This window comes from Tauraco erythrolophus, chromosome 6 (assembly GCF_009769465.1).
Source record: "Tauraco erythrolophus isolate bTauEry1 chromosome 6, bTauEry1.pri, whole genome shotgun sequence".
In the NCBI taxonomy this organism is placed as follows: Eukaryota; Metazoa; Chordata; class Aves; order Musophagiformes; family Musophagidae; genus Tauraco; species Tauraco erythrolophus.
Window position 1 is genome coordinate 59939230 of NC_141470.1, and position 20920 is coordinate 59960149.

General features: G+C 44.5%; 1 protein-coding gene across 1 annotated transcript in view; it reads left to right on the forward strand.

Moving 5' to 3' along the window:
• The window catches only part of EVL (Enah/Vasp-like), a 90389-nt gene that overhangs the window by 67856 nt on the left and 1613 nt on the right, over nucleotides 1-20920 (forward strand). Inside the window, exons 4-13 of the mRNA XM_086613495.1 lie at nucleotides 1906-1969; nucleotides 6407-6468; nucleotides 10701-10930; nucleotides 11569-11690; nucleotides 14453-14513; nucleotides 16548-16614; nucleotides 17873-17939; nucleotides 18044-18106; nucleotides 20408-20474; nucleotides 20853-20910. Coding sequence (XP_086469621.1) covers nucleotides 1906-1969; nucleotides 6407-6468; nucleotides 10701-10930; nucleotides 11569-11690; nucleotides 14453-14513; nucleotides 16548-16614; nucleotides 17873-17939; nucleotides 18044-18106; nucleotides 20408-20474; nucleotides 20853-20910 — 861 coding nt within the window. The remainder of the gene's footprint in view (nucleotides 1-1905; nucleotides 1970-6406; nucleotides 6469-10700; nucleotides 10931-11568; nucleotides 11691-14452; nucleotides 14514-16547; nucleotides 16615-17872; nucleotides 17940-18043; nucleotides 18107-20407; nucleotides 20475-20852; nucleotides 20911-20920) is intronic.

A 20920-nucleotide genomic window follows, 5' to 3' on the forward strand; every position in this document is an offset into this window, starting at 1 on the left:
AGCCCTGAAAGTGTTTCACCCAGAAGTCTGCTTATTGAAGTATCTCACAGGTACATGTATGTGCACAGGAGAACGTGGGTGTTACCTGCACACACCAGAGCCAGGGTCCGAACTGGTGCCACTGCTAACTGCGGGGAGTCTGGTCCAGTTCCACAGGCTGTGGATGGGACCTTATCTGCCTTACTACCATGTTAAGAAGAAGTTTAAATTCACTCCTTAGCTGCTGCTCACGGGTAGCTCTGGCCTTCTTTTGCTTCAGTGGTGAAGATGCACAGTAATAAGCATTGACGCGGTAGCATGGCATCCTTGTTACACCTTAAACTCCTTACACATGAGCCTTCTGCTCTGTGCTTCCCAAATACCTAAGTTTTTTTCTGAGGCTTGCATCCAAAAAACACCCTCTCCCCACTCCATTCATTGTTTTGTATGATCTTTACAAAATGTGGCATTTCTGTCTAAATAGTTTGCCAAAGGCCTGTGACAAACAATATTAAGTTGTCAGTTGTGAGACATTAAAGAACTGAACTGTCTTCATACCCAATCCCAAGATATATTTACGTGTCAGAGCTTTTGACTCAGTGGTTGTCACTGGCTCCAATTTTGGGATACTCAAAACTAGAATACACGAGCCCAATTCTCAGAAAGCACTGTGTTCCCTTTCTGCAAGTGTCCTTAAACACATTTCAAAAATATGCACAATTTCATCAAGATCAGTCAACACTCTGGAATTTCTGACTGCGATGCATTTCTGCCATCTTTACTGTATTCACACAGTCATACTTTCTAAATTCGTTTTTAGAATGCATTCTGCCTGGCAGAAACATATAAAGAAAATTGCGAGAAATATCCCTAACGATTTGTGAGTGACATATTTGGGTTTGTGATTCTGATTTGCTGTCATTGAATAACTTTTAAAAGGATGAAATTTTACGTTTGAAAATGAAAAAAATAAGGCAGACGTAATAATTTACTGCATATAACTGATCTATTTCTCAGTGCTGTTTATCAGGAGAATTGCTGTTGCATTTTATAGAACTCTTCTCTGTTTAGTCCTAGTTGAAACCCACCTTGCCAAATTAATGGAACAGTCCTCCTTCCACTGAATGCAAGACTACTGTAGCTATGTTACCAACAATTATTTTTATTTTCAAAAGAATTATTTCTTTCTGAAAATGGCATGTAAGTGTCACTTTGCTTGATTAGATGTCCAAGAACAGAGATTAAATGATCAGAGTCAAGAAAGGAGATGTGACTTAAATGGTGACGTGCATAGTTGGGTTTTGTTGGTAAATGCCAGTGAAAGCTCAGCTTGGTGTGGATCCTGCAGAAGCAGACGACCAACAGCATTGCAAAAAGAAAAACCACCTTTGTAAAAGGCTTGTTTAAACTTGCGTCTCCTTGCACCTTTCATCAGGTAGCTTCTTGATGCCAACTCAGCATCAGAGCAGCACTAGCTAGCACGTACGCTCACAAACTCACCACTGTGGTTGAATTATTGTGCAAGTGCAGAATAATCCAAGGAGGTTACATCTGAACCTTGTAGAAGCTAGAAGTGCATCCCAGTGCAGAGGACTGTCCTTCCGCAGGACATCTTTTGCAACACTGCTGGTCTTCACCCTCGCCAAGGGATGAGTACCTAGTCTACAGCTACCATGATGCCAAGTTTCTGGACAAATATGCTCAAGCATTTAGTCATTGGATTCTCCCAGTGGGACTGAAAATTTACAGGAAGCAATGATTTGTCTAATAGGAGAAAATTAATTAAAAAAAAAAACAAACGGAGGACAATGCTTGAGATTTTTCTCTCATAGTAAGATGGAGAAGCAATTAATCTGAGTGGCTCTGTTTTTTGAAAAAGTCAGTCACATTTGCTTTCCTAATAGCATTCTTGTGTTTTTTGTGTAGGTCCAGCTGCCCAGCGCCAGGTCCAGAATGGGCCATCTCCAGATGAGATGGAAGCACAGAGAAGGTAAGTGGAGTTAATCAATTCTGGTAGAGATCTAGTTCGTAACCTGGGACAATGTGCGGTCCTGGCTCACCAGTGAGCACTGTTCTTTTTACTTGTACCTGTTTTAAGCTGATTGTGAGTTTTCTGTAATTACTGCTAATGATTCTGTAATGACTTTTAAAGGGTGAACTGAAGCCCTAAGTAAACTCTTTGCTCAAAGGCAAGCGTGAGGCATGCCGTTGTTCAGAGTTAAAGCCAAAACACGTTTAAAAGCAATTTGTAGAGTGTGTGTTTCTCAAGCACATTACGAAAGCCTAGCCTTATCCTGTTCCGGATCACTTGCTGGCAGTAGGCAGTCATGTTGCCCAGGGAGCACCTGATGGACCATACACACTCTTAGTAATAGCTTAGGTTCATTTGCATATGACTACTTCCTATATCATATGTCGTTCCTTTTATGAACGTTTTGCTCTAAACCACCATAATAAATGAAAGTGCAGAGTTGTACCCTTCACCTCTACACGTATGTCCAGACTTAGCGCCATTATTATTACACATGGCCTTTTCTCTGGCCCCTAGGAATGATCTCCTTGACATCAAAGGGAAGGTAGGCAGGAGTGTCCGTCCATCCTTATGTGCCTGTTTCCATAATCAAATTATGAGGCATATCTCATTTCAGCTTTGCTGGTTCAGCCGAGATTCCTGTAGCAGCAGTAGAAATCCCTGTAGCAGTAGTATCTTCAGCTTCCTTCGCTAAATATAAGCCATACCTATCCCATTCTGGACAAAGTCTTCTAGTCTGACTGGTAGTCCATGCTGTCAGAGCTGCGATCTGTCTGCCCAGCATCGGTGGTGTCCACGCCAGCAGCACTGCTCAGCCAGGCTTCTGCTTCTCTGTTAAAGTACAGGCTTGTGCACACAAAAAAAACCCACCGTTGTTCCCATATTCTTGCTCACTGCAAGTGCTTTTATCCTCCTATATGAGAAACATTGCACAATATTCTCCCTTAACACATAGAGCTATAAGCCCATGAGCCTCACTTCATCAGGAGCATGCTGCAGTACAGAAATCAGCAGGACCTGTCGCTGCTCCAAGTTTGGTGCTGGCATTGCTTATATAAGGCGTCTGCATTTGCTTCTGTAACAAGAGGAGGATCAGCAAGAGTACAGTTGGCCCTCCAGGAGACTTAGCCCAACATTTGGTTCAGCTAATAAATAGCTTTGTAGGGATTTTAGTAGAACCAGACCTGCAGGTCCAGTTCAGCACCAAAGATGTCAGACATTGTTCTGATGTGGCAGATGCTCTGTGGGCTCTGCCTTCGTTTGTAGGTGCAACCTGTAAGCAGGCAAGGTCCCCCCTTGCAGGGTCCACAGACTGCCCTGGCCCTTTGGGTCGTGTAGCTTAACATCACATGCTCCTGGAGCAGCAGGGATGAAGTGTTGCAAGATATCGTTTGCATTGATGCTCCAGGGCTACCATTCTGACTGGTCCCTATACAAACCCATGTATAGGTCATTTAAGATGAGGCCCTTACACAGGCTGTGGTAGGTACTTAGGATCCTCCCTTTTCCCCTCCAAAAACTGTAAGGAAAGTGTAGGGAAACGAGTTCCCTGCACCTTTATGAATAACTCGCCTGAGATTTATTAGGGCTTTACATATGACCATTAAATGGGTCAGCGGGTAATATTTCACTGGAGATTTGTGAGATTTACTTTGGGTAAAGGTACAGGTCAGAGGAGAGGTCCCGCTCACCGAGGGGCACGGGGGCTGCCGCCTGTCCCTGCGGCTGGCTGAAAGGCCTAATCCAGCTCTTCATTTAACCAGTGGAAATCACTGATTATTCAGACCATGTGTAACTCAGACCTCAAATTTAGATATCTAGTCTGTACATTTAAAGTGTGAGCAGCTTAACTATGTTAGGAAAGAATATTTTACTGCTACAGGGCACATGGTTCTGGGAAAGCTTCTTTTGCTCCACTGGCTGGAATAAGCTATGCCAGTAGATGCACTTAGATATTACTGCATCTGCACTAGAGGATTTTCATTTATTTATTTATGCTGATTTTATTTATTTATTTATAATTATGCTGATGCATTCTTTAAGGATAGAGCAGACCTTATTTTAGGCCTAGCTTTTTTTGAACATCTTGTAAGCAGGCAAGGAAATGAAGTTATGGTAACAACCCTGCAAATTTGTCTGGATAAAAGGTTTTTTTAGAGGCCTTTGCACAAATGTTAAAAGAATGTATTTTTAAGTCAGAGTGTAATTTGTCCTCTCTTGTACTTTACTCCTTGCATACTCCTTAAGCAGCCTTGTGCCAATCTCAGGCTTTATTTAGTTCCACCGGAATAAATTTGACTTCCTAAGAGTGTAAGAACTTCTCCTTTTAGCACATGTGGGAGGGTGCATTTGGCACATACAGACTGCTTCTGCCCAAGGGCAGACAGAGCTGGCATGAACCCCAATGACCTCAAATGACTGCAGCTGACTCTTGTTTCGGGGAGCACCCTGCACCTCTATCTGCTCTGCAGCAGATCTAATGACTTGGAGTTGTCTTAACCATATTTCTGTACTGGTCTGTCAGGCTGGAGTTTTCCAAGTCTGTCCTCCAGATAAATGTAGAATTTCCCCCAGGTTTAATGATGAAAAAGTACGTGTCAAGTTGTTCTTCATCATCGAATTTTGCTACTAAATGCCAAACTAAGCTAGGGGATGATATGTAGAAAATTCTTAGTACATGTGTTTGCAACTGAAATTTCAGCAGTGCAATTGATGCTGTTGCATATGTGTTCAGCCCATAACTATTACGCAAGAGCCAGGGTACGTATTGAAGTAAAGATTTCTATTCGTTTGGTTTAAAGTGTCGTAGCTTAAATGAAACCAGTTGAATCAGCCAACCAAGGCTGTTCCTCAAAACTGTTTCCCCTTTACACATAGAATAATTTTCTCAGCTGCCTATAATGGTCTTCCAGAAATTGCCAGTGTTTGATGGATTGTGTGTCCTGAACATAAAACCAGTTTAGAATTGATCCCTCCACAGCAAATAATTATAATTGTGGATTTTCCTGTTCCATCTATTGAATTAGAATTGAAATATGGGAAATTTGTTTTGCCAATTAAGACATTCTTTTTTCCTTACATAATGTAACTTTATTTTTCTGGGCTTTTTTTCTAAAAAAAAAGCTTTTATCTTTATGTAAGAAGATAGAATTATTTAAAATGGCCGACTCAGGAAAGTACAAGTAAAAATGTAACAGGGAGATCTCTCTAAACTATTACCTAAGGAGTCAAAATAGAACTGTTGCCTAGAGTTAAGCTTGCCTTGCTGTACAGACCATGAAGTAAAGTTGTTACAGAAAAAAGAAATCTCTACGCAGTTAAGACTGGCCCTAACATATATGGAACAAATTCAAGGCAAACTTGGTCTAGAAATCATGGAAGAAAATTATAATAAACCTTATTACCAAGTGCTCCAGTAAGGTAATTTTGGAGTTGTGTTTTAGTATTGTTGTCTTTAGTCCATATCCATGTGCATGGTCAAAAGCCTGGCACATAGTCTAGTTTTTAGCTCTCAATCTTTTTAACAGGAGAAATGCCAGGGCGGGTTTGTGGCAAGGGCGAAGGCTCTTTCTGCAGAAGTGCTAAAGTGTGAAGGAGAAGACCTCTGCTGATAAACCCTGGGAACTGCACGTGTCTGGAAAGCAGAGCCTGGGAAAAGGCTTGGCGGTGCATTTCCCTGAGGGACATCAGGCCTGGGTAGCACAGGAGGTAGCAGCTGCTGAGCAGAAAGATGCCAAAAAGCAGCAGTGCAATGTAGGGATGGGAATTTGTGGAGGAAACACAGTGGTCGTCGTGCCCTTGGCCACGCTGGGCAGCCCAGGGATGGCTGTGCAAGGAGGTGAGGTGCCAGGCTCACCAGGGCCAGCAAAGGGCTTGGTTGTGCAGCTGGGCAAAACAGGTTTGGTACAGTCAGCTCCTAAATGCAGATCAAGCTTCTTTATATTTTCATTTTAACTACAAGCCCTTTCGGTTCCTGATCTGTAGAAGGCTCAGGACTGTGTTATTTTATGTGAGATGCCCCTTACTTTTCCCTGGCAACGCTCATCCGCTTCAGGTTAATGACACGCCTGGTTGCTGTGCTCTCCTGGACCTGGGGCACTGACTATTCCTCCTGCAGAGTCTGTTGAGTTATCTTAAATGCATCAACTAGCCCTTGTGGTGTCCGGCAGGTGCAGGGCAAAGTCTTGGGTACGCTTCCCCAACGCGTGCAGTGGCACCGCTGTGGCCAGGGCCAGGGAAATCAAACCCACCTCCATCTCACGGAACAGCGTGTCTGCGGGGGACTGGCTCACACCACCCAAGACATGCAGCTTGAGTGCTTCTCGGTCTATCAAGCTTTTACTCAAAATTCTAAAGAATGCATAATAACTGAGGGTTTTTTCTTTGCGGTTTTAGACAAGTGATGGAGCAACAGCAGCAGCGCCAGGAATCTCTGGAAAGAAGAACCTCTACCACAGGCACGTATCAAACCAAGCAGATAGAGTCTCTCCCTGCTTGTCTCCTCTAGCTGTAGTTGGGGTTTGTGTGGTGCTATACAAGAGCTCAACTGCTAGAAGTGGTTATGGTTATGATTAGATTTTAAAGCATTTTCAGCTAGGGACTTACATGCATTTGGGCATGGCTGTGTTGTTTCATAGAGGCTCTGGTCCGGGGCATGCAGGTGGAGCTCAGCAGGTTTTGCTCTTGTCAAAACTTGGACAGCTGAGGGGGATTTTAGGCGTACCGAGGGGGCCTGGCCATGCTTCTTCCACACTCGTGAGGACAGCAGGTAGCATAGCCACCACAAGAGTGACTCCATGTTTCTAGGGGATGTCAGCAAGAAGGGGTGGACATGATGGATGTGCCAGGTCAGGCACTCCCTGTTGCTCTGCAGCACAAAGCAAACTACAGTACAGAGGAAAATATAGCTCTAGATGCTCATTGGAGGGGATTTTGTGGTCATGAAGTGAGGAGTCTTCTGTAAGCTTAATGGAAAAAATATGTATATTTAATGAACTTACGAAAATCCTCTATAGCATATTAGGTTGCACAAAGCTGAGAGAAGAGATGACAGGAACAGTTAATAGCTACAAAGTATGGCTTTGCCTCTGTGAAAGAAGGCAGCAAGCAAGCCAAGATGGCCATCTTTTGTTTGGACTTTGGTTTGGGGGAGTTTTTTCAGTTAATCTGGCTACATAAGTGAAATGTTTTTCCTCAGCTCTTACAACTTTTTAGTTGTTTTTGACTTGAAACCAGCTAAGACATACCCACAGGCCTTAGCCAGTGACAGAAGTTACTGGACTCTGTTTGGGCAGAGATTACTGTGTGCTATTCTGCATAGGGAACATAGCCAAAATCCTGCCTCAGCATCTGCGAGGAGCAAGTCATGGCTCCCGGGGACTTCTGGTTGTCCTCTCCCTGGGTACAAGGTGGCCATCGCTGTGTTCAGCATGTCCCTTGCAGCTGCCCCTGGAGTGAGGGTGATGCTCATGATCCTAACTCAGATTCACACAAGGCTTGGAGCAGCCTCACTGGCACTGGGGCACGCAGCCTATCCTGTGCTGCCAGGGTCCTGCTCCACATGGCCATGGTGGAGGCAGCCAGCTCATCCTGTGCCAGGGTCCTGCTCCACATGGCCACGGTGGAGGCAGGCAGCCCATCCCGTGACAGAGTCCTGCTCTGCACAGCCCTCCTGTTCTGCTGAGGGCTGGAAACCCCCAACCCAGTGCCTGCACCATCTCCTTTTTGCTTCGTTTGAGCTTCTTGTTTGCGTTCACTTCGCGGTTCCTTTTTCTTTGTTCCGCTTGGCCCTGGTTTCATTCCTTGCTGCGTACCCATCTTATTCTTTTCATTTGTCTTTTCTGTTCTTTTAGTTTCCACCCTTCATACAAGTGTGTGCTCTCCCCCCTCTCAGCTTCAGTCTCCTCCTCCCGCCTGCAATGACTGCGGTGCTCCTGCCACTGCTGCCGTGCCCCCTCCACCACCTCATGCCAGCGCTGTCTCCTCAACACCCGCTGTCCCTGAGCCCCCCAGTCAATCCTCTTTCAGATCCCTGCAGAGACCCAGAGAGCTCCCGCAGCTCCTGCACAGGCACTCAGCCTCCGAGCTGCCAACAGCCCCGGGTTCCTCCTCTCCAGCCTGCCCAAACCGCAGGACCATAACGTCGGGCATCAGGCCGACCTCACTGTCCCCACCACTTCCCCATCCTTCCCACTTTCCCTTTGTCTCTTGCCAACCTCTCAGGCGCTCTTCTCTTTCCTGCTCTCCTCGATCTTCTGCTTCCTCTACCACAAATGGACCACCTCTGCAGAGAGGTGATGTCCTGCAGCCACATGCTCCCACCATCCTGCCCATGATTCCCGTCCCACCTGACAGGGTCAGAGGACCCACAGATAAAGCAGGGCAAGAGACCTCGGCAAACGTACCTCTGAATGGCCATCCTGAAGAACAAATTGCTTTAGGTCCCTCTGGGACACAGGTGAAAAGTGTGGACGGATCCTTCTTTCCACACCTAGGAGCTGCACCCTCCTCCCTGCTGCCCACCATCGCCAGCCCCCCCGGCTGCTTTGGCCAGGCTGCCTCCCCCTCCTGCCATCCATCACCCCGTCCTTCACAGCAGTGGTATCAGCCCATGTCACACTGTCTTCCATTGCCTCCCCCTTACGCTGCTGTGTCTGAGGCGACTATGCCCAGGAGGACCCCTCCTTACATGACTTCATCAGCCATTGCCCACTTGAGTAAGTACCGATTTTGAATGAGTTGCGACCTGTATAAAGCCTTAGTTTTCAGCTCTTTAAAAAGCCCCGTTGGCACTGCCCGGGACTCGTAGGAAGAGGGCTGAGAGACCCGAGGCTGCTCCTGCTGTACGGGATTTCTGAAGCCAAGGTGGAAAAACATGGAAATCACTCAGGACTGGTCCAGGGACCTTCTGAGCTAAAAGCAAGGTGAAAAGCAAGAATTACAGGACCAGGGCCTTGTAGCTGGGTTGTGGCAATGCGTATTCTTACTGTATTAGCCCAGAAGGAGATTTTTATTATTCAGCAGGGTCAAATTGCATTTGGCAGCGAGCTTCGTACAACACCTATCTTCAGCTAGTCCAAACGTAGCGGATGGGCTCTTCTGAAGCTGGAGGCCAGGCCTGCAGTAGACTTGTTGCCTGCGTGGCAAAATTGGTAGAGGTTGTGATTTTTATTCTTTTTCTTAAGTGATATTTCTGTTACCAGCAAAAGATATAACATGGATTTTGTTATAGTTACCCAGGATCCCCTGTGCTTGCATAATTTATTTCATTCTAGAATCTCTCTTCCTGGTATAAAAGGCATTTATAGTTGAGGGCTTGTCACTGTAACTATTCCAGCACACCTTTTTCATTACAGGCAGATCAAGAGCTTGGGTCTGCCACCTTGCATATGGTCTTGATTTCTAGCGCTCGTCTAAAGCCTGCAGTTTTCCAACGAGCAATGCCTATTTGCAATTCAGATGATAGGTTTTGTGACTTGGATCCATTCCTGTTTATAACCACACATAATGCTTAAATGATGTTAGAAAAGGAAGAAAACTGAGACATTTCCTTTCACTTTCTGCTAAAAATATTACTTCAACCACTAGAGGCTCAGTCCTTCAACTGATATAAATCCCTGAAATCCACTTAGTTCAATAAAGTTATTTTAAACTCACATCAGTCCATTATTTTGACTCAGTTCAATTTTTGCCTCAGGCTGGCCTCTAATTAGGTGGGTGTAATTTTGCAATTACAATTAACTGTACCCACAATGAATTACTAGCTATTATGTTCGTGAACCAAAGAGGGCTTGAAACATTTAAAGTATTTCTAATAGCAGCTATGGTTCATTTCAAGAGTGGAATTGGGAATGTGAAATAATGGCAGAAGTAACCACAGAAATAAGCCAGTATTGTAAGAAAACCTAGATAAGAAGAAAAACAGGCTGCTAGTGTTAAATACAGTTTCCGCATGTTTCTCACTCAAAACCCGCCTGTCTTTCAAAACAACACGTACTGAGCAATTGAACCTGTGATTATATATGAAGAGCAGCTTGTTCTGAGAGAGCATAATGTGGAGAAATACCCTCAGGGAGGTGTATTTGCTCAACTGACCTATTACAAACAGACATAACATTGCAACGGAGTTACCCACCATCAGCCCCTCCAACAGGCTGCTGCTTTGAGGAGCTTTGCTGAACCTCAGAGTGCTTGGAGCGAGATGCTCCCTCTGTTATTCTGAAAGACCGGCCGAGGCCACACACCTTCTGTTCAACAGAAAGGAGGATGTGTCGCCGTAGCCCACAATTCTAGTGAAAAGCTGATGTTAACCGAAGTCCAGCGAGTTGGCTGATGTAGTTTATTATCTCCACGTAGAAAGCTATGAGAGCAGCAGGAGAAAGTGCCACTTATGAATTGGGAAGTGTTGTCTGTGTTTTGTTTTCTGGACAGAATAAAACACTAGCCCAGCTAGGAAGAAGAGGAGGGAGAAGGCTAGTTTATCAGTGACAGGGTCTCGCAGGAGGACACAACTGTAGCTCGCTGACCATTGATGCAACCACCATTTCCCATTCTTCTGTGTGCTGTGTGCTTCCTTGCATTGCTCACTCATCGTGTGGTCAGGTCATGGCCTGGGGAGCGGGAATGTGACCTTGGGTATGAGCTGGGGGAGATCGTGCTTCACGTCTAATTTGCATTCTCTGCTTTTCAGGCCCAACACTCCCACCTGGCCATCCCAGTGGCACTGCTGTGATCCCTGCTTCGTCCGGGGGGCCCCCACCTCCGCCACCCCCCCCGGTCCCTCCGCCACCCATGGGAGCTGCGCCCCCCCCGCCACCCCCACTGCCCGCAGGCGCCGGCCAAGGGGCTGGCACTGAAGATGGGTCAGTGTCAGGGCTCGCAGCGGCTCTGGCTGGTGCCAAACTAAGGAGAGTTCAACGGGTAAGGAGGTGGCACTGGGACTCCCCGATGGGCTCTTCTCCGCTGCGGGAAAGCCTGGCGCAGCTTGGTGCAATGGTCTGCCAATCCAGCGTGAAACATGATGAAACATGCTTCAGCTGACCATTAGGTGAACTTTAAATGTGAGTTTCTAGTGCAAACAAAGCTGAGCAGGAAATGTCCGGTAGAATTTCTGCTCTTCAGAAAATGATAATTAGCAAATGGCTGCAAGTTCTCATGTTGCCAGGATTTCATTACTTCTGCAAAGACCATCATTGTACTATCTGTTAGTATTTTGAGTCATTGTAAGTGGTTAAAACTGCACCACGCTCACAAAAACCAGTGTAGACTGTTGAGGCCTCACATCCATAGGTTTCCACTTGGGTAAGGGTTGCAAAACCATGCATAAACATAATCATGAACAAACAGCACTGTGGGTTTTTTCATCATTTGCCCATATATTTGCCTCACCCAGACTGTTCCTGTCCATGTGGGTCTTCTTCCCAAGGCAGAACACATCCTGTTTCTGGTTTTGGGCTGTGATTGTGATTGCTGTTCCTAATAATTAGGAAAACTAATAATTAAAAGTGTGCTTGTAAATGAAACTTTTCATTAATTCCAATGTTGATTTCTGTCTTAAGCCAGAAGATGGTTCAGGAGGGTCCAGCCCCAGTGGGGTCTCTAAGAGCGATGCCAATCGAACAAGTAGCGGAGGAGGTGGAGGAGGACTAATGGAAGAAATGAATAAATTACTGGCAAAAAGGTTGGTACTTAAACTTCAAGTAAGCACTAGCATGAGCTCTGCAGCAAATTGTGGAACAAGGTGCTGTCATTTTTGGTTAGCAATGGGTCACTTGGGTGCTTCTTTGCAATTTGACAGGTCCTGCATAGATGTTACTCGCCAGCACTGCCTGGCCTTTAATGTGAAAGTGTAGGCGTGGTAGCAATGATGCCTAGCAGAGTTCAGCTGCTGTAGCAAATCCTGCAGTGTGGCAGCCTTCAAAGATGGTGATAAATATTTCCTCTGGGCTTTTGCTGTTTTACCAGATCTATTTCAAAGTTACTGTTTTCAGAAAGAGTAACCTACGAAAGGAACTTAGACAAATCATTCTTTATGCTGCACATTGAGGATGTTGGGCCCAAAAATATAAACAGAAGTGCAATCAAAGAACAACATCTTGGCAGGTGAATTGATTCTCAGTGTTTTTCAGACAGGCTAGCCAAGTTATTCTCCACTAAAGTGAGCTGTGACATATCAAGCTACCAGCTGTTAAAAGGCACTCAATTATTCCAATTACTTTTTCTTTCTCTTTTCCCCCTGATTCCATCAGTAATGTTCTGTCAGACTCCCAAGTTCCTAATGTTAGATGTTTTATTTTTAGCTCTATTTTTTTTAACTTATGAATAGCGAAAGAAAAGGATAAGTAAAATAATGAAGAGTAGGTAACAGTTGTATAGTGCACAGCAATGGAGTTTTTAAATAATGTTGTCTAGTATAAAAACAGTTCCCGCCTATGTGTGATGACGTAGGGAAAGGAAGAACCTGGTGCTGTGTTTCAGGTTGCTCTTACCAAGCTGGCAGCCAGGAGGTAAAAAAGATGTTTTTTAAACTGAGCATGTTCAATACAGAAATCACTGAGTGATGAGCATGGGATCTCAAGGGCCCTTTTCTGAGCAGAAAACTACATGCTCAGAAACAGGGAATGTGTCTAATGCTGGGTAAGTAATGGAGGAAAATGCTTGTGAGAGCTCAGGTGGTATAAAATACCGCGCTCGAGATTTAGTGGCCCCCTTGAGAGCAGCCTTTTGCTTCAGGACTGAAGTGCAAGCAAAACAATGAACTATCTCACAAACTGCTATCATTTCTAGCCCAGTTAATTTTGTTGCAGGACATAAATCTAACACTGGTCTCTCGCTCTGGGAAATATTTCCCTCGCTCAGGTTTATAATCATTATAACCTCTTTTCCTCAGAAGAATCAAGTAAATATTAGAGAAAGGCTATAAAAAATATTACTGGTCTAATAAAATTATTAGTGCATTTGAATATCTGGAAATAATTCTCACAGAGCACTGTGTCCTACAAACACATGCATATGTTTTACTCCTCTGGGCTTTTTGTCAAATTTACATCAAATCCTCCAATTTGTGTATCCAGTGAGGCTTTTCTTTTGCCAGTGATATGAAAAAACCCTTTGTCAAACTCGTGGCAGTGTTTTGAAGCCTTTCTAAGTGCCACTTGGGGTTTTTATTTTTACTTTGAGATTAATTTTTTCCACTTCAGAAGCAAGACTAAATGAAAAACTGGTCATATTGGTGTTTTAAAGCACATCTGCTAAGGGCAGTGTTCACAGATGGATAAGGATAAGGATCATCACAACCAAAATGCATGTGGAGACTAGAGCTGCAGTTCCCCTAATTGTCTAAAATGGGAAATTGGATGTCTAGACAATCAGTAGCTGGCATGTTTGAGTACTGTTGGGACCATAAATAGGGCTTGAAAATAAAGAATTTGGTTTTCTTTCCTTCAGCCAGTGTGGCTAACACCCAAGAAGTTTTACCGTGCATTCTTCAAAGATAAACAAACAACATCTTTGTTTACTCTCATGTGCAATTGCTCCAGTGGGTGGATTGCAGCTCTTTGCCACTTGCCTCTCGGAGAGTTTTGCCTCTCCTTGGGAAGCAGGACAGAGTGAGGGCCTGAGGTCCTCACTCAGCTTCTGTAGGCACCACCAACACTGCCAGTCCTGGGACTACATGGCTCAGGAGCTCTGCTGCCCTTGAATTGGATTTGAGACAGCAATAATCTCCCATCACTCACCAAAGGCACTGAAAAACCAGGCTTGTGCACTCGTTTCCGGACTCCTGGTCTCCAGCCTGAGCTTTCCCACCCTGGAGGGAGCAGGGGTCTTGGCTGAGCAAAAATGGTGCCTGATCTTTCCCAGTGAGGATGGACCTTGGTTGAAGGGCTTTTCTGTCTTCCCATCACATGGGAGCACTGCCACAGCCATTTTTCTGTCTGGGAACAGGAATGGGGGGATATAGGACAGGTGGAAAAATGATATTGGAGCTGGTTGAGAACAGTGTCATCACTGCAGTGGCCACCTGGGGCGGCTGGGTTGGTCCTCAGAAAGCCCTGTGAGGGTTTGGGTTGTTCCTGCTGTGGAGGACACAGGAGCCGCCACTTTCTGAGCCCTAGAAAGAAGCCATCCCTTTCTCACCTAGTTTCATACCCAGCTGTGCTTCCTTCCTCCGCTTCAACACATTTCCTTATGCTCCGCACCCTGTGTTCCTCTGTTAAACACCACCTCATAATATTGCCCCTCTTCCTGAGTCATATCACCAAGGTCTGGATTCCTCACCTCCACCCCGATCCTACACAGCTGAACACATCCAGCCTTTGTCGCGTTCCCTAGGATGAACTAAGTAAATAATAACTCCCACCAGAGCCTGAATCAGCCTTCCCACATGGAGGATGTGTTTCTAGAGGGTTGACTGTGTGTCCTATCTCATGTTCCTTTGCAAAGGAGGAAAGCAGCATCGCAGTCAGACAAGCCAGCTGACAAAAAGGAAGAGGAAAGCCAAAACGTAAGTGAAAGACTCCTCACTGTTGTGCTCTTGCAAATATGTTGATGTGCTGCCTTGGGAACCAAAGTCCTGTGCTCATTCACTGCGTGTGGCAGGCAGTGACAAGCAGTGCTGATCCAGGAATGGATTTGCACATTCAGCCAAAAGCTAAATGTGACTGCTTCCACCTTTCCTGGGAACAGCACGCTATAAACAAGAACTGCAGCCTTATTCATAGGTGAGGTATTGCTCAAACCAGGCTAATAGGTGCTTTCTCATGGTCTGATCCAAGCGTTGAAGCGTACAGTAGATTCTTGCCCCTTGAGAAGATGCATTGAACCTTCTGGTAAGTCATGAGATCACGTTCACGTTTCTTATTTTAAAAGTGCTAAGCTGAAGTGGATCATCAGCCATGTGGTGTAAGTTTAGATTGCCATCCTCCATGCGAAGCAAAAATCGCATCACTTTGGACTTCAGAGTGCACATAAAACATGTCTCTGGGGGAGTGAATGGGAAACAGTGTATTAACCATTAGACAATTCGTAAGTTAAAATATGTGTTCATGATGCTTACACTAAAACAAGATAGAATTTGGACAACTTCAGGGAACTTTGATTCATTCCTGTTTTAACTGTTCTGTCTGTATGTTGTCCACAACAGCAAATAAACAAGAGTTTTGATTTGACGCAGTGTTTACACTGATCTTGGTGCAGCAGTTTTGAGTTCAACATGCAGATAAAACACTTCTTTTTCCTGTTGAACCGGTGAGCATGGGAGATCTTTCCAGTTTCTAGAGAGGCTAGGATTTATGCTGTGTCCCTTCCCATTTGGTGCTTTTCTGGGCAGCTGCTCATACAGCATTCCTATTGCTAACCTGTACCGTTGTGAAGATTCTCTGCCATGGCTGCAAGTTCATTAAGCGTCATGTGTGCCCGTATCACCTGTACAGAGATATTCCCTCTGAAGACAAGGTACCAGCTGCTTAGCAGGAACACCATTCAGAAAATGTAGGTCTCCCCCAGTCTGAAAGGTTTGTAGCACGAGCGGGAATAAGCACTTGCAGTGTTTAAGGAGAAAAGCAGCTATTTTTTGCATGTTCCTCGAGGGATGCTTCAAGCATGGAATTTGCCTTTTGAACCTCTGATGCTGCTGTGCAACCATTGCTCTTAATCTTGCCCCAAAGCTTGTTTTGAACCACACACTCAGAGATGAAAGGCACCATTTAGCTTCTAACTATTCAGCCTCTGCTCTTTCTGCCTTCTTCTCTCTCCTTGGAGCTTATATTTTATATCCCAAATCAAACTTTTTGATAGCACCAAACTTTTAGAAAGGTGTTTTAGAGAACATTGGTTTAGTGTGTATCTTGAGTTCACTTTGTGGTGGGGGTATCTTCTGTCAAACTGGGGGCAATTCTGTTTTATAATGCAGTTAATGCTTTGTCTGAGTGTGTTTTGAGGACTCCTAAATAATATTGACGTCAGATATATGGGTTAACGTTTTATGATCTGTCACACACAAATCCCAGAAAAAAAAGAGTCCAAATCTGTGATGTAGTGTTTAATCTTTTATTTAGGAGGCGATTGATTGATTTAGTTACATTCTGTTAGTACCTGGACTGCACTCACTGATACCATTGGCTGTCCTGGGCTAAAAGGCTGGGATCTGACCTACTGTTCCTTCAGGTGGCTCAGTTTCCATACCACAGAGAGTTTCTAAATTTGATAATTGGATGGTTTGTATTTAGACAACAGCAGCCAGCACTTTTCAGTGGTAATTCAGCCTGGTTTGGTATACAGGGATGAGAGTGAGTCAGTGGAATCATGAAAAAGTGTCCATGTTGACAAAAAAAAAAAAATACATATTTTCTCATGCTAAAGGGAGAGAAAGGTTAAAGTTTGAATGGACTTGAGCCCACACCTTGGCAGCAATGCCTGTTGGACATGCTTGGAGGAAACTTGCTTTTGAATGACCTGTGCTGCAGCTGGTCTCCAGAGTAGAAGAGGACTCAGCGCTTCATCTCCAGAATTAAGTAATGTCCTGTTTTTCTCTTCCTAGGATGATGCTAGCACCTCTCCTTCACCCAGTACACGCGGTCCCGCCCAGCAGCAGCAAAACTCATCAGGTATTAAATCAAACTATTAGTGTTGTAGTTGCTCTTTAGCTATTCTTCTCCACTGTCTCTAGATTCTGGGTTCATTGTCCTACTTCTGCGTGCAGCAGCAGTAACTAACAGAAAAATTCCCAAATACTTATTGTTTCAGGAAGAAATGGTGATTGTATATGCTTCACAGCTGAGAGAATGACAATACAGCCAATGTAGTTAAAGAGGTCCAGACGCGTAGCTGAGGATCTGCATCTTCAACATCATGCACCTGAATCTTCTAAGAGAAAAAGCTGTATTATTTAACTTCTGGTAGTGTAGCTGTCCTGGTTTAGAAATTAAGGAGCCTCCAAAATATGTTTTTCCTATGATGAGTTGAAATACCTGTATCTGAGTAGATAAGCTGCAAGCCAGTCAGATTCATCCTTGCATCAGCCTTGGCTTTCATACATGCTAAAAGAAATCTCTCCCAAGGGAATAAGTATTTAACCATTCCAGCTTCCTTTTGGAACAAAGCCATGATTTGCATGTTTTGCAAGGGAAGGGGAAGAAGCCAGCAAAAGGGTGCACGTAAATGAGGTACGAGATCAAGAGATTTCCTGGGAGTGTCCATAATTCTTTTAAAGAGCTTTTTAGGACCTCACAGAGGAGCAAACCCTTGTGTATAAAGTTGTGTGTTATTTAAATCTCTGAAACAGTTCACTTTATTTTAGACTATTTGCATAGGAGGAGATTGGGATGATAGTTAGGTGTTTTCAGTCAGAAGAGTTACGTAGTGCAGCTTTTGGAAATGTTCTGTGAGTTAGAAATGTAGACAAGATTAAGTAAATTTTCTGTGGAGATTTGCATAGTGAGGGTCTCACTGCCTTTTTTTAGATACGCCCACGTTTTCTGCCAATTATGCAGACAAAAAAAACTAAGACTTTTTAATTTAAAATATAAATAAGTATGGTACTGAATAAAATAAGCCTTACAGCAATTATCCTGTATTTCTTAATAGAAGTGATTTGCGCTTTTCCTCCTAGTGTTCCAGTTCCGTGTCTTTTTAGTATTGTTTAACTATCCGGTCTCTAATTAAAGGGATCACTAAACAGATTTTTGCCAATGCTTTCTCTCTAGTGTAGGCAGCCACGCTCATTCAGCACTCCTGCTTTGATGGATCTTTCTGAGTCACTCATCCTCACTGAATGAAAGCAGCTGTATCAAACAATCAACTTCAGGCGTTTTCTATTGTTAGAGAAAAAATAATAAACAGTAACTTTTCATTTTTGTTTTCCAGACTCTGGGAAGAAGCCATGGGAAAGGAGCAATTCTGTTGAAAAGCCTGTATCTTCATTACTTTCCAGGTGAGCTGCGCGAGGTGTCCCTGTGGCTGGCTAGCAGTCAGGATGGTCATGCTGTCACCATGGCATGTGTACAACTCATGTCTCATTTCATTCCATTGCTGTAGAAATCCATCAGTGGTGAAGAGCTATGAAGCTAAGAGCCCCACACAATCCCACGTGTCTTCTAGGTACTGGTTAACAGCCTGGCTTCTTAACTGTCTTGGCTTGTCCTTTGGCTAATCCCATCATTCAGCACTAATGTTCATCTTCTGCCGTGTCTTTTACTCATTCTATTACAATCTGCTTTTCCTGTCACCACACAAAGCGTGAAGGTAGAGTGTGTCGTGTCAAAGGCTTGTTCCATGGAAACAGGCCCCTGCTTAGGTGGGCCCAGGCATCACATACATTAATTATACTTAAGCAAGCACTGGAAGTGTCTGTGCTCATGAATCAGAAGCACGGGCTTGGCAGCGCACTGTGCCACGTGGCAGGCAGGTTTTCGAGCATCTTTTTACAGCAGGTTCAGGATGATCCTGCCAGTAGGAGAAGTTTTTATAGTTCAACCTCTGCAGAAATTCAAAAGCAAAGGCAGAAATTATCTGAAGATCCTGCAACTGGGAGAAGGGAAGTTATTCCTCCATCTGTGTAGCTGCAGTGGGTGCATGAGAAAGGAGAGCAAAGTTTGGTGTAATAACATCAAGCTGCAAAAAGGCCCAGCCACAGACAACACATTCGGAAATAGGAGGTACAAAAGCTGACAGGGATCAAAAGCCAAGAAGCCTAAAGTAGGACTCCAGAAGTCCTGTCAGTCAGAACAGCCAAGCAGTATCACCACCCATGTTCTTACCCACAGAGATCGAGATAAAGTTTGATGTTGGACAGCTAAAGACATGCTTCCTTCCAGTGCTGGTCCAGGACCACCTAATGTTACTGAAGTACTGGACACTGAGATGGATGGATAAGCTGAATAAGGAGGTGGAACACAGGCTTGCATATGTTTAGCATTTACTGCAAAGACATGTCCCTTATTTTACAGTTACGTGTACAACAGTGCTGATAGTCTGCAGAGAGAAAGTTGCCAATGGCAACTATCTGCATGTACTTGCTGCCGTGTTAAAGATGCTGGAACATGCCTTGCCCAAACATTCAGAGGGATGCACCAGTGTTACCAGAGCAAAATGTAGTCTCTCCAGCTCTCCTAAAACAAATGAGACACATTGGTTCTAGGAAATATGTAGGAGTTTCCAATAGATATAGAAAGACCATTCCTTCTCCTTGCAAATGGGAATGAAATGTAGGCTATTTAAAGCAGCCATCCAGCTTTCACCAACTATCTTCTATAATGCTATTCCGTCCTGGGAGGAAGAGGAGCTGATTGGGAAAAATTCCTTTCTTAGTTTAACACCTGGAGTAGTGCTCAGTCCTTCCTTGCTTGAATGACTTCTGTGGGGGAAGCGGGGCAGGTTTCAAAAGCTCTCAGCGGTGACCTGCTTCTGTTCCTGTTCCATTTGATGGCATTTGCATCTATCTTCACTCTCAGTTCAGCAGTGAGATGGTAGGAGATATGTTAAGATTCTCCCAAGAAAGGGTTGCAAGACCAAGCGTATCCTCAGCAGCGGCAGAACCTCCACCAGCTGCCAGGTTGGGCCCAAAGATGACGGCAAAGTTATCTGAAGCCTTTTCTACGAATTATATAGCAAGGTTAATTTTTGAAATGTTCTAGAGTTACTGATTAGAAGACAAAGTCAAGCCACTTCTGCTTGCTCAGTTTATTTTATCAGCCGTTATCAGAGTTCAGCCCACTGACTCATACCATCCTGGAAGATCAATAACACTCAAGTGTGCTAGCCATTAAGGGCAAATTGGTTTTGTTTCTGGGTCGAGAAAAAGTTCCTGTGCTACACAGTGCTATCAACAAGCTCCACTTGACTCAGTCAGGCCTTCCAAGAAAAGGATTACTGGGTTATTATTTTCACTATCATATTTTTCTAACCCATATTCTACTATTACTTTAGGACCTGATTAAAGTGTAGGTAGCCAAGACAGGGTTACTGTACAGAAAACGGACTGTGAGTGAAAACCAGACATCTAGCTTGCAAATTGCAAATGCTGTAATAAAATACATTGTTAAACAGGCTTTATCCCCTGAAGACATCCCAGCATTTTCTAGTCGGAAATCATTGAGACTCCCAACCACAAAAAAAAACAAAGAGTGGATTAAGTTTCAGTGCAGTCTTTGCACTCTCTCCAGTATGTCTGGAATAGGAGAAAGCAGCATCTCTGAGGGTCAGGTTGTGCAAACTGGAGCAGTGTTGCTCTCCGGCTGCCAAACGCTCTTGAGCAGCACAAGAGGGAGCCTCTGGTCCAGCGCTGGAAAACGGATGCTCTTGCTGTGGGGTGGATTTCATCCACACCCTCAGGTGGGTGTAGCCTGGTCAGCATTGCAAGCAACTGACTGGCTTTTTTATCCTCTTCTTCCACTTCTCAAGGATGAAGCCAGTGAGCAGCAGCAATGACATGGCTATGGATGCCTTAGATTTTGATCGAATGAAACAGGTGAGTGAAAAGGTCTTTTGCACTTAAGAGATTTGACGAGCTACCCATTTTCCCCCATGCATGCGCTGTACAAGCAAACCAGCTGTTCAGTCTTCTGATTTCCTCTATAACTAGGTGCTTAGAGGAGGGCTAGCTGGTGAGCAGTGAGAGAGCACAATCTCACTACTATTTGATCAGGATGTCTGTACAGAAACATGCAAATAAATATGCCCAGCATCTTCTGCGTCCTTGGCCTGGGAGTGCAGATGTAGCTGTTAGTAGCGCTAGGCTCTGATCATCAGCGGAGGCGGGGGACAAGCACAACCGTGTTAAACTTGCATTTTCTTCCACCAGTTAGAAGGAAATTCTGAGCAGCTGACTTGTGTTTTGTCTCATCAGGAAATATTGGAGGAAGTTGTAAGAGAGTTACACAAAGTGAAAGAGGAGATAATTGATGGTAAGAAAGA